The sequence below is a fragment of the Rattus norvegicus genome, chromosome 1 (genome assembly GCF_036323735.1).
Source record: "Rattus norvegicus strain BN/NHsdMcwi chromosome 1, GRCr8, whole genome shotgun sequence".
In the NCBI taxonomy this organism is placed as follows: Eukaryota; Metazoa; Chordata; class Mammalia; order Rodentia; family Muridae; genus Rattus; species Rattus norvegicus.
In genome coordinates this window covers 102,510,711-102,523,728 of record NC_086019.1, presented here as the reverse complement: position 1 = coordinate 102,523,728, position 13,018 = coordinate 102,510,711, and the positions used below count along the sequence as shown (strand labels likewise).

The 13,018-nt window shown below is 37.0% G+C and overlaps 1 protein-coding gene across 1 annotated transcript in view; it reads right to left on the bottom strand.

Moving 5' to 3' along the window:
- Positions 1-13,018, bottom strand: part of Vom2r38 (vomeronasal 2 receptor, 38) — a 61,548-nt gene that overhangs the window by 32,978 nt on the left and 15,552 nt on the right. The window contains exons 2-5 of the mRNA NM_001099476.1: positions 11,493-11,784; positions 10,353-11,159; positions 8,755-8,982; positions 7,567-7,690 (exon numbers count right to left, since the gene is read on the bottom strand). Coding sequence (NP_001092946.1) covers positions 7,567-7,690; positions 8,755-8,982; positions 10,353-11,159; positions 11,493-11,784 — 1,451 coding nt within the window. The remainder of the gene's footprint in view (positions 1-7,566; positions 7,691-8,754; positions 8,983-10,352; positions 11,160-11,492; positions 11,785-13,018) is intronic.

Sequence of the window (13,018 nt, the reverse complement as noted above, 5' to 3'; positions counted from 1 at the left end):
TAGACAAATAACCCTATTAAAAAATGAGGTTCAGAGCTAAACAAAGAATTCACAGCTGAGGAATGCCGAATGGCTGAGAAACACCTAAAGAAATGTTCAACATCTTTAGTCATAAGGGAAATGCAAATCAAAACAACCCTGAGATTTCACCTCACACCAGTGAGAATGGCTAAGTTCAAAAACTCAGGTGACAGCAAATTCTGGCAAGGATGTAGAGAAAGAGGAACACTCCTCCACTGTTGGTGGGATTGCAGACTGGTACAACCATTTTGGAAATCAGTATGGAGGTTTCTCAGAAAATCAGACATTGAACTACCTGAGGACCCAGCTATACCTCTCTTGGGCATATACCCAAAAGATGCCCCAATGTATAACAAAGACACATGCTCCACTATGTACATAGCAGCCTTATTTATAATAGCCAGAAGCTGGTAAGAACCCAGATACCCTTCAACAGAGGAATGGATACAGAAAATGTGGTATATCCACACAATGGAATATTACTCAGCTATCAAAAACAATGACTTTATGAAATTCATAGGCAAATGGATGGAACTGGAAAATATCATCCTGAGTGAGGTAACCCAATCACAGAAAAACACACATGGTATGCACTCATTGATAAGTGGCTATTAGCCCAAATGCTTGAATTACCCTAGATGCCTAGAACAAATGAAACTCAAGACGGATGATCAAAATGTGAATGCTTCACTCATTCTTTAAAAGGGGAACAAGAATACCCTTGGCAGGGAATAGAGAGGCAAAGATTAAAACAGACACAGAAGGAACACCCATTCAGAGCCTACCCCACATGTGGCCCATGCATATACAGCCATCCAATTAGACAAGATGGATGAAGCAAAGAAGTGTAGGCCGACAGGAGCCGGATGTTGTTCTCTCCCGAGAGACACAGCCAGAATACAGCAAACACAGAGGCGTATGCCAGCAGCAAACCATTGAATTGAGAATAGGACCCCCATTGAAGGAATCAGAGAAAGAACTGGAAGAGCTTGAAGGGGCTCGAGACCCCATATGTACAAGAATGCCAAGCAACCAGAGCTTCCAGGGACTAAGCCACTACCTAAAGACTATACATGGACTGACCCTGGACTCTGACCTCATAGGTAGCAATGAATATCCTAGTAAGAGCACCAGTGGAAGGGGAAGCCCTGGGTCCTGCTAAGACTGAACCCCCAGTGAACTAGATTGTTGGGGTGAGGGCGACAAGGGGGGGAGGATGGGGAGGGGAACACCCATAAAGAAGGGGAGGGGGAAGGGTATATTTTCCCGGAAACCGGGAAAGGGAATAACACTCGAAATGTATATAAGAAATACTCAAATTAATAAAAAAAAGATGTTGTCTCAAGATTGAGCATGGATATATTAGAATGTTTTCTTAGTTTCTCGTTTTAATCAGAAAACTTAAGAAATACTTTTAGAATTTTTCTAATAGGATTTCTAACTTGATTTAAAAATCAATGCAGTTTTTATAGAAGCTTTTCTGACTTTGGTGAGAAAATCCACGAGCTATCCAGAGAGCATTTAGAAATTTTTAATAGCAAGAGAGAGCTGTCTCAAACAGAAAGCTGGCGAGACACACACACACACACACACACACACACACACACACACACACACACACAGAGAGAGAGAGAGAGACAGAGAGACAGAGACAGAGACAGAGACAGACAGAGACAGAGATTCAGTGAGGTAGAGACAGAGACAGAGATAGAGATGCAGTGACACAGAGACAGAGAGAGAGAGAGAGAGAGAGAGAGAGAGAGCTGTCACGAGCAAACTACAGACCCAAGAGCTATCTACAGAGAGCTTCCTAGGGAACCATGTCCAGCAGAAGATAGGCTATCAGCTTGGAACTCACGATTTGACTTCAAGTCATACTTTTTGCTACTCTCTGATACCCCTTCTCTCAGGAACCCTTCTCTAAGCTGAGACTGGTCATTGTAAGACACTGAAGAAATTAAAAAAATCATTAAGTCCTACTCCAAAAGCCTTCACTCCACAAAATCTGAAACACTACACAAATTCGACCATTTTCTAGATAGATACCATTTACCAAAGCTAAATCAAGATCAGGTAAACCAATTAGACAATCCTATAACCTCTAAGAAAATAGGAGCTTTGATTAAAATATACCAACCAAAAAGCCCACAACCAGATGGTTTTAGCAAAGGATTCTACCAAACTTTCAAAGAAGAGCTAATACTAATAATCCTCAAACTTGTCCATTAAATAGAGCAGAAGGAACACTCATTTTATGAGCCCTAATACCTAAATGACACTCAACTAGGAATGTGAACTTCAGAGCAATTTGTCTAATGTACATGGATACCAAAACACTCATTAAAAAGTTCACAAGACTGAATACCAAAAGACATCAAAAGCTTCATCCATCATCATGAAGTAGGATTCATCACAAAGATGCAGGGGAAGTTCAATATACAAAATCTGTCAAGGTATTCTACCATATAAACAAACTGAAAGGAAAAAAGTCACATGGTCTCACTAGATACTGAAAAAAATCTTGGGAAATCCGATACCCCTTTATGTTACAACTATTGGAGAAATCCAAGATACAAGGTGCATCCCTGAAGATAATAAACACAATATACAGCAATCCAATAGCCAAGATTAAATTAATGGAGAGAAACTTAATGATATACAACTAAAATCAGATACAAGACAGGGTTGTACTCTGTCTCCCTATCTAATCAATATAGTACTTGCATTTCTAGGTAAAGCAATAAGACAACTAAAGAAGATGAAAGGTATACAAATGGGAATGGAAGAAGTTATCGCATTACTTTTCACAAATGGTATGATAAAATACATACATGATCCCAAAAATTCTGCCAGAGAAAACCTTCAGCTGAAAAACACCTTTACAAAAGTGATTAAATGAAATTAATTCAAAAAATTCAGTGGCCTTCTTTAAACAAACAGTACCTAGGCTAAGAAAATATTAGGGAAACAACACCCTTTACAGTAGCCACAAATAATGTAAAATATCTTGCTGTAACTATATACAAGCAAGTGAAACACCTGTATGATAAGAAATTTAGGTTTCTGATAAAGAAAGAAGCTGAGGAAGATATCAAAAGATGGGAAGATCTCCCCTGCTCATGGATCAGGAGGATTAGCTTAGTAAATGCAGACATTTTGCTAAAAGCAATCTATAGATTCAATGCAATTCCCACCAAAATTGCATAACAATTCTTTACATTCCTTGAAAGAGCAGCTCTCAACTTCATGTGAAAAAAAACAAACAAAAAAAAAAACCAAAAAAACTCAGGGTATTTAAAACAATATTGCAGAAGAAAAGAACTTCTAGAAGTATCTCATCCATGATTTCAAGCTATACTACAAAGCAATGGTAATAAAAACTGCATGGTGTTGGCATAAAAACAAATACATGATCAATGGAATAGAAACAAACACTCAAAAGAAAACCTTCACATCTATGAACATTTGATATTTGTCAAAGAAGCAAAAACTAAACAATGGAAAAAGGGAAGCATATCCAACAAATGGTCCTGGTCTAACTGAATGTCTACAGGTAGAAGAATGCAAATTTCTGCACATAATTCAAGTTCAAATGGATCAAAGATCTCATCATAAAATCTGACACACTAAACACATTAGAAGATAAAATGAGGAACTGCCTTGAACTCATTGGCACATGAGAAAGCTTCCTAAACAGAACACCAATAGCACAGGCACTAAGATCAACTGTTGATAAATTTGACCTCCTGAAATGTAAGCTTTTGCTAGAGTAAGCACACCATCAATAGGATAAAACAGTAGCCTGGAGAATGGGAAAAGATCTTCACCAACTGTACATTTGACAGAGGTCTAATATACAAAATTTGCAAAGAACTCAGTAAATTAGATACCAACAAGTGAAATAAACCCATTAAAAAGTGGGATACAAACTGCAGTTAGGATGTAAAATAATAATAATAAAAAGATTTTAATGAAAAAAAGTGGGATACAGAGCTAAAAAGAGAATTCTCAACAGAGGATTCTCAAATGAAATAGTAAATAATGGGAATAAAAAATAAAAATTTTTTAAAGAAATACTTTTTTGTAATTATTTTCAGTGTCTAAATATACAACCTAATTAATGACTTACATGTTATATATGCTTGATTTACCTTTTTTTGTTTCCAACTCATATGCTACCTTAATTCTTCTCATCTAGTTCCCAGGCTTCACTTACTCTGTACAAGATTTAATTTCCCTGAATTCATTCTGATACAAGAATTATATTGTGAATATCCTGGAGCTAGCAGTGCTTTTACTTCAGTGTGTTTAGTTTCACTAGCTCAAGCACATACAGATATCCCTAGTTTATCATTCGACTAACATTCAATAATGCAGTTACATGGTCCCTGATGACGAATACAAAATTAATTCAGTGGGAAAATGAAATATTTTACTATCTCACAATTGTTTGTCTTGACAATTTTTTAACCTCACAGGTCTTCATGTATATGTTACAGTTTCTGATTTTGTTTTCATGGGATGTCCAATTATGAAAGATGTGTGTTTGCATTTGTCTTTGCATGTGAGTGTGTATGTGGGTATATGCATGTTTGTGTGCATGTGTGTGTGTGTGTGTGTGTGTGTATGTGTGTGTGCCTGTGTATGTATGTCAATGTCTGCATATGATTCTTACAATTATTCTTTGTGTCTTTATTTACTTAGTTAGCTTGTTTCATAATACTCTGGTTTATTTATTCTTATATTTTATTTTATCATTATGAATTAGATGTCTTTTGTATTCTAATGGGAGAGAAAAAGAAAGGGTATGAATTTGTATAGGTTGGAAAGGGGAAGAATTGAAAGGAATTTAAGGATGAAAAATCAGAAGTATATTCTGTAAATGAAAACTACATTGCCATTCTATCTTATGCCTGTCAGAATGCCTAAGAACAACCATACAAGTGGTAGCTCATGCTGGCAAGGATGTGGAGTAAGGAGAACACTTTTCCATTGTTGGTGGAAGAGCAAACTTGTACAGCAAATATGGAAACCAATATGCCATTTCTGTAGAAGAATGGGCGTCAGTCTACCTCAAAATCCAAACTTACTGCTCTTGGGAATATACCCAAAGTATGCTTCATCCTACCACCAGGACATTGGAATAACCATGTTTGTTTTTTCTCTTCTTACAAAAACCAGAAACTGGAAACAAACTAGATGTTCTCCAACAGAAGAATGAATACAGAACATACGATACATTTACATAACAGAGTATTAATGCTTAGATGTTAAAAATGATATCATGAAATTTCCAGACAAACATAAGGAAATAGCAAATATGAAACTGAGTAAGGCAATCCTAGAAAGATAAATATTATATGTATTTGCTTATATCCTTATATTAGTTGTTAAATAGATTATAATAAAGACACATATTATAGTGGTTATGAAAAGAGGAAAGGACTAGGTGGTCCCATAAATCTCCATGAAATAATAGAATTATGGGAGGACTGAGCAAAAGAGGATGAAAATAGGATGAGCATGTAGTGGGTGGGAGGTGAGATGGAATTGAGGGAGGGAATGAAAACAAGGACAGCTAGAAACAAAGGGCATTGAGGGAGCAACATGGAAACCTAATGCAAGGGAAACACCCTATAATGTATGAAGGTGATCCTAATGAATTTTCCATATAGTGATGGAAACAGAATCCCACTGGCCATCTCTGGTCAAGAAATGAAGCTATGAATACTGGGATTAGGTTTCATGAATATGAGTTCTTGGTTTAAAAGGTGCACTGGATTCTGCACACACACCCTCCCTTACCCCCCCACAAAACAAAACAAAACAAAACAACCCCCCCAAAAAACCAACAAAAAAGAAAAAACAAAACAAAACAAAACAAAAAACCCAAAACGAACAAAAAACAAAACAAACAAACAAACAAAAAAACCCAGGATGTTGCCAGACAAGGTTGTTCTGCAAAAACTAACAGCAAAGTCTCATTGCTAAAAATAACAAAGCACAACTCATCAAATATGGAGTGGTGGGAGAGCCCCTGCATCAGTTGTTGGAGGACCCACATGAAGACCAAGGTGCACTTCAGCTACATATATGCAGGGGGTCCTGGTTTATCCTGTGATTAGTCTTTCAATTACAAAAATTTTAACCTAAGTTTAGTCCTGTCCACAAGCTATGCTAGGATATCAGCAGTACAAACCTTGAGGAAGTAACACACCAATGTCTGATTTGACTCCATGACATGGAACCCATTCCTGACACTATTTGAGCAAACCAGGAACCAGAAACTAGATAGATCAAAATCCTTGGGTAAAACTAATACTACCGATATCAAGCTATGGTTTCTAGTGTATTCTGCCATACTCATAGATCAATGCATAATTCAGTCATTCAGATAGGCTTCATTCTCTATTATTGCAGCAGAATGGTTTGAATACAGACGTGCATCCATTGTGATGAGAGGGGTTAGGGAGAGAATACAACAGGCAGCTCTAGGTGAGGTGCTTCTCAGTCTATTCTTTCCTCTCAAAGTTTAGAAAACTCCACAGAAGATGAATCAGGAGTAGGGGATACAGATGAGAAGGAGGACACCAGAAAAACAATGCTTTCTATAAAAAATATGCAATGCTTATATGAACACAAAGAGGCTGCAGCAGGCATCACAAGGCCAAAACAGGTCTGCACTAGGTCTTCTTATATATACTAAAACTTTCAGTTTAGTGCTTTTATGGGACTCCTAAACAAGTTTCTAATTCTTGAGTGCTCTCTTGGATTTTATTTTTCTACTGTCTTTTCTTCTACAGCTTCGATATGATGTTTTTAAAAATACTATTATATTTTATTTTATTATATTTTATTGTTATCTCATAGAAACATGTTCAGTTATGATGAGAGACAGATAAGGCATCGATCAGGATGAGAGAGGAGGTGGGAAGGTATCTGGAAGAAATGGAGGGAGGGGATATATATCCAGATAATATTGTGTGAGAGAAGAATCTACATTCAATAACATAGAGTCAAAGGTTTTACATAAAATAAGTAAAACAAAAGAAACTTAGCAATGATGGAGAATAAATATATCTACTGGAGAAATGACCAACTGCTCAGTTCCCTACTGTGTAAATCAACAACAACAACAACAACAACAACAACAACAACCCCCCGTACAGGAAATAATGATGAGGAAGGTATGGGGAATCCAAGTTTTAAGTGAATCCTACATGTGACTGTGTATTGTTTGAAAATATAAAGAAATTTTTTCTAAAAACACTGTGTCCATGGTGAAATGAAAAAAAATGCCATTAATGTGTGTGAAAGGTGAGTATTCAGGGATAAATATGTGCAATGGATCAGCAATGTAAGTCAAGGATGATTTCAATGTCTAGAGAGTTTGATTTCAAAAGGAAATAAAACTAGTAGCAATGCTTAAATTTCTAGCAAAGGAATATGGGATATTCTCTTCTTATCTCCAGTCTTTTCCCATTTGCTTAGGTATAGCAGATTACTGTGGATAAGTTGGACACGTCTCTGTAAGCCAGTATTTACCTGTCTCATTGGAAATCTCATTTTCTGCACAAGGAGTACAATTAAAGCAGCAGACAGCCTTGCCTTCCTGGGCAGCTTTCCTGAATCCGGGCCTACAGCTCTCACTGCACACAGACTGAGGAATCTGATGGAAATAAAATCTATTAGCAAATGACTGGGTAAATAGAGAATTTTGAGTAAATAGAGAATTTCTGAGTGTAACTGAGCAGTTAATTTTCAAATGCTTTCCCTTACAATTGAAGCTAATGGATTTTGATATTGCTAATTTTATCTGCTTTGTGGCTACATAGCCTATATGTTTAAGCCTTGGTCCAATTCCTGAAGATATTTATAAGAATAAGTCATTAAAGTACTGCTCAAGAAAGTTATGATATGCATTCATATTTAACTTGTATCTATGCTTACTTGCTACTAGGGGGATCTTTTATATTGAAAGTGGTTTTTAATATTGACTGACAAATTTACAGGTCTTGGACTCATTGTGGAAGAAAATCTTATGCATCTCCATGCATAGTTTTATATGGGAACTTACCTGAGATAAGAACCACGTCAAAATGGTGGTCAGTATTTCACTGGATACTGTCACACACAGAATGAAAATGTGATAGGAGTGAGCAACCACTTGTCTAACTTTGCTCTGATTCTGACCTATGAACAAGTTATCACCTTCTTTGGCTTTTAAAACATTTTTTCCCACAATGTAATGTGTGCTCAAAGAGCAGGAAAAAAAAAACCATCCTCCCCTTAGTTGCTTTTGTTGACTATTTATATGAAGTAGCAATAAAGTCAAGCATTGCAGACACACACACACAAACACACACACACACACACACACACACACTCACGCATGCACATATCATACTATTATGCCTTTTCAGAGGCTGTGAAAATAAAATGCAACCTTTATAACTGTAATTTCTTCATCTAGGTGACAAAACGAATTTTTCAGTGTTCTGAGGCAGTAAGTAATAGACATTCTTTTTTAAGACATGTGTGGGCATTAACAAACTTGAAAACAAACATATCCATTGATCATTAGCAAGGAAAAGAGAAAATAGTCTTTATGTGAAGATTCTTAATGGTAGTTAAATATTTATTAGTATTGAGAGAGAGTCTAATGATCAGCATATCTTGAGAATTACCTTAGTTTTATGAAAGGTCAGAGAAGTGAGAAAAGTCACAACTCACCTTTGTAAACTTTGTAGGCCATTGTATCATCTCTTCACATAAAGAGAAATGTACACCCTGGTGAGCACTTAGAGAATAGGTTCCTACTTTCACCTTTAATCCAAGACCACTTGGAAAATTCCAGAAATTAAGAATGTCATACTTTGTATTTAAGTTTCTTCCCCCAACCATTACTGTGTGTCCTCTCACATGACTTTTTTTTATCGTGGTCTTTAAGAAAGGGAGAAGCTAAAAGAAATGCAAAAACACAGGTTAAAAATTATATGACATACTAAAACATTTTTAAAGTACTACAAGAAATCTCAGTTGACACAGTCATGTCCAATGGAAATGGTGAAAGTCATGAAGCTAGGACAGTTGTATGTCACAATTCCAGCAAAGGTAATCCAAATGCTTGGATCATTTTCACTCTGTTTCTTTTTAGGTTTTGGTCTCTGCCTCTAGCATTCTTGGAGACTTTCTGCATTATGATTCTTTATGTCTTTTTCAGAGAAAATTATGTCTAAGTCTTTAGGAAAGTCATAAACTTACTAGTCCTTCTGCTCTTTAAGGAAATTCTCTTATTTGACCCTATTTTGAAATTTCCCTTGTGTCCTGGAGATCATGATAGGCATAGATAAGCACAAATCTAGACATTTCTAAATGAAACCATGACTCCAGGGATTTTCTTGCATATCTACCCCTAAACAAACCCAAACATTATAGTTGGAACTGGTTAAACTTAAAAATATTTGAAAAACTCCAACTGGCCAGGAGAACTGGTGAGTGACTCTACATCATTAGGCTGTCTTCCTTCTGTGGAACCTGTAGAAATGAAGATCCACCTGGACTTCTAGTTAGACTAAGTTTTGTGATTTCCCTGACAACTATGCCTTAGTCATTCCTTTCTCACTGACACATTATCTCCTCTTGAAAAGCTCGAAGAACCCTCGTGGTTGCCCCTTGACCCTCAATTCATTGAAGCCTACATGATAAGAAGCACCTTTAAAGGAGCCATCAAAGATCCTCAACAAATGAAAGATGCTTGAATTGAATTTCAATTTGAATTAAATTTCAAAAGTCTCAGTATATGTACAATATAAATCATTGAACCAAGATACAAAGGCACCAACGTATATGGATTGAGCTAATTCATATCTCTTTGATAAGCTAACCTCACCTATTCACTTTTGGAATATATTTAGAGCTTCTGCCTTAAAAGGAGGGCCTGAAAGTCTGAAGTACACTTTAAAATGGTCCTTAACTTTATAACCCGTGGAAGTGCTGAGGAGCATTTTAACACTTAAAGATCTACTCTGACCTCTTCCCTGAGAAATATATAGGAGAAAACTCAACTTTTCATACTGGAGATATTTTGAAGAAAACTGTGAGGCAGCATGTTATATAAATTTAATATTAGCTTAAGATTTTTCTTGTTACTGCCATTTCAAAAGAGAACATTTACTTAGAATTTAGCATTTAACTCCAGATGTAGAAACATTATTCTCTCCCTTGTCATTGACAACATAGTCTAGCACTTAGGATACCAAATTCAAATGCCTTATAAATACTAAAAATGCCCCATTGCTGATACTATAAAACACAGAAAGAAATATTACCTGCCAGGGGGAGAATACCATTCCTTTTTCATTGGTATATGGTTGTGTCTGTGTTTGTTGAAGATTTATCTCATGGAGACTATAGGCCACAGCATACACAGCATTGTATATATTGTAGCCCTCTTCACTCATAGTGGGGTCAAAAATGTGTCTGGGAAGTAATTCCAAAGAAGCATTGGGTTGGCAGTTCTCCAAAAGATGACAGTCAAACTTAGAAAATGGACACTTGAAAAACAAAAACCAAAACTTAGGAAGATAATTGTCCTCTGGGTATTTGTAGGGATTAACTGTTTGAATAAAATTCATAAACTCAATCATCTCTTCATGGTGGTGTGAAAAAATGAGACTTCCATGAAATGACTCTAACATAAAATAATCAGAATGGCTATCAATATCCCACGAAGAGTTCAAGACCCAAACTTTCCATGTAACTAATAGTTGTGCAACATGCCGCATTAACCCTTGTATAGAAATAATATCCCCATAAATAACTATTACATTTGCTGATGATTCCTCAATCTTCTCCATATTTTTCCATAATGCATTGGAAAATGCATTCCATGTGCCAGGGATCATTTTCAAAAAGGCTATGCAGATGCCATTGCTCTCCATATTTTCTCTCAAGTCTGATAGAAACTGAGTACCTCTGTGGTCATCTGGGAGCATCAGCCCAACCCAGGACCAGCTGAAATGAAGCATCAAAAGGACTATGGCAAGTGACAGAGATGTGTCCTTTGGAGCCATCTGATAGAGTGAATTAAATTGACCTTGGTCATTCAAGATAGAATCAAAAGGCCCAAAAGTGAGCTGAAGAGATCATGAAATATAAGGCCATGAAACACAATCTCAGATCAAAATCAACAGATGGAAACAGTCAAGTTGAAGATCGACTTGTCTTGTAATCTCACTACATTTTTTTCTACAAAAATTGCCGACAGGCCTCTAGTTCCAATAACCTAGCTGGTCTTACCCACTTTTCCTTTCATTCTATTTTAAGTAATGGAAATAAGGTTCTATTAAGTATCTCCGTACTTTTCTATGATAAGTGATTAACTCTAGTCCCCCATATTTTACATTTTCAGATTCCTATAATATCAACAAAGTGTATTTGTCTCCTAGTTCCCACATTCTATTCCTCACCTGAGGTATTTTGTAGAGTTGTAGCAGTGTTCCAATATGGGCAGATGCTGACCATGATGGTCCTGTGAGTACAGCAGGTGACTTTCTCTTGTGTCCACAGTCACAGTTAGGAAGGGGATTGATTATCCCTGTATGCCAAAGAAAGGCACTATAAAGAATATTCTTTTCAGTGTATGGAATATTATAGATATCATATCCAAGAGTTGTATTGGGTAGAAGATGAGGGTTTCTGTTGATCTCCTCAATGGCAAACATCAGGGCCAGAACAAACTGGTAGTTCTTAAACTTATACCTGTATAGATTTCACAAAATTACACAGGAAGAAGCCATAGACTATACAACATTTCTATTTGGTGAAGTGTTTTATAATGTAAATGCCAATATTTCTATGAAATCATAATTTTTGAGTCTTCTCATGGATAACTGAAATGAGAATTGGCATTTTAAGCAGCAGATGAGATTGATAATGTCCTACACTCAAGAATTATGGTCTCGCCAGAGGAAAACACCGAACGCCATCTGGAACCCTGGTGCACAGAGGCTCCCGGAAAGGGCGGCGCAGATCTTCCTGGTTGCTGCCGCCGCGGAGAGCTCATAAGCAACACCCCACGAGCAAACTTGAGCCTCAGGAACACAGATAAGACCAACTTTTCTGCTGCAAGTGACCTGCCTGGTGAACTCCAGACACAGGCCCACAGGAACAGCTGAAGACCTGTAGATAGGAAAAACTACACGCCCAAAAGCAGAACACTCTGTCCCCATAACTGGCTGAAAGAAAACAGGAAAAGAGGTCTACAGCACTCCTGACACACAGGCTTATAGGACAGTCTAGCCACGGTCAGAAATAGCAGAACAAAGTAACACTAGAGATAATCTGATGGCGAGAGGCAAGCGCAGGAACCCAAGCAACAGAAACCAAGACTACATGGCATCATCGGAGCACAATTCTCCCACCAAAGCAAACATGGAATATCCAAACACACCAGAAAAGCAAGATCTAGTTTCAAAATCATATTTAATCATGATGCTGGAGGACTTCAAGAAAGACATGAAGAACTCCCTTAGAGAACAAGTAGAAGCCTACAGAGAGGAATCTCAAAAATCCCTGAAAGAATTCCAGGAAAACACAATCAAACAGTTGAAGGAATTAAAAATGGAAATAGAAGCAATCAAGAAAGAACACATGGAAACAACCCTGGATATAGAAAACCAAAAGAAGAGACAAGGAGCTGTAGATACGAGCTTCACCAACAGAATAGAAGAGATGGAAGAGAGAATCTCAGGAGCAGAAGATTCCATAGGAATCATTGACTCAACTGTCAAAGATAATGTAAAGCGGAAAAAGGTACTGGTCCAAAACATACAGGAAATCCAGGACAAAATGAGAAGATCAAACCTAAGGATAATAGGTATAGAAGAGAGTGAAGACTCCCAGCTCAAAGGACCAGTAAATATCTTCAACAAAATCATAGAAGAAAACTTCCCTAACCTAAAAAAAGAGATACCCATAGACATACCAGAAGCCT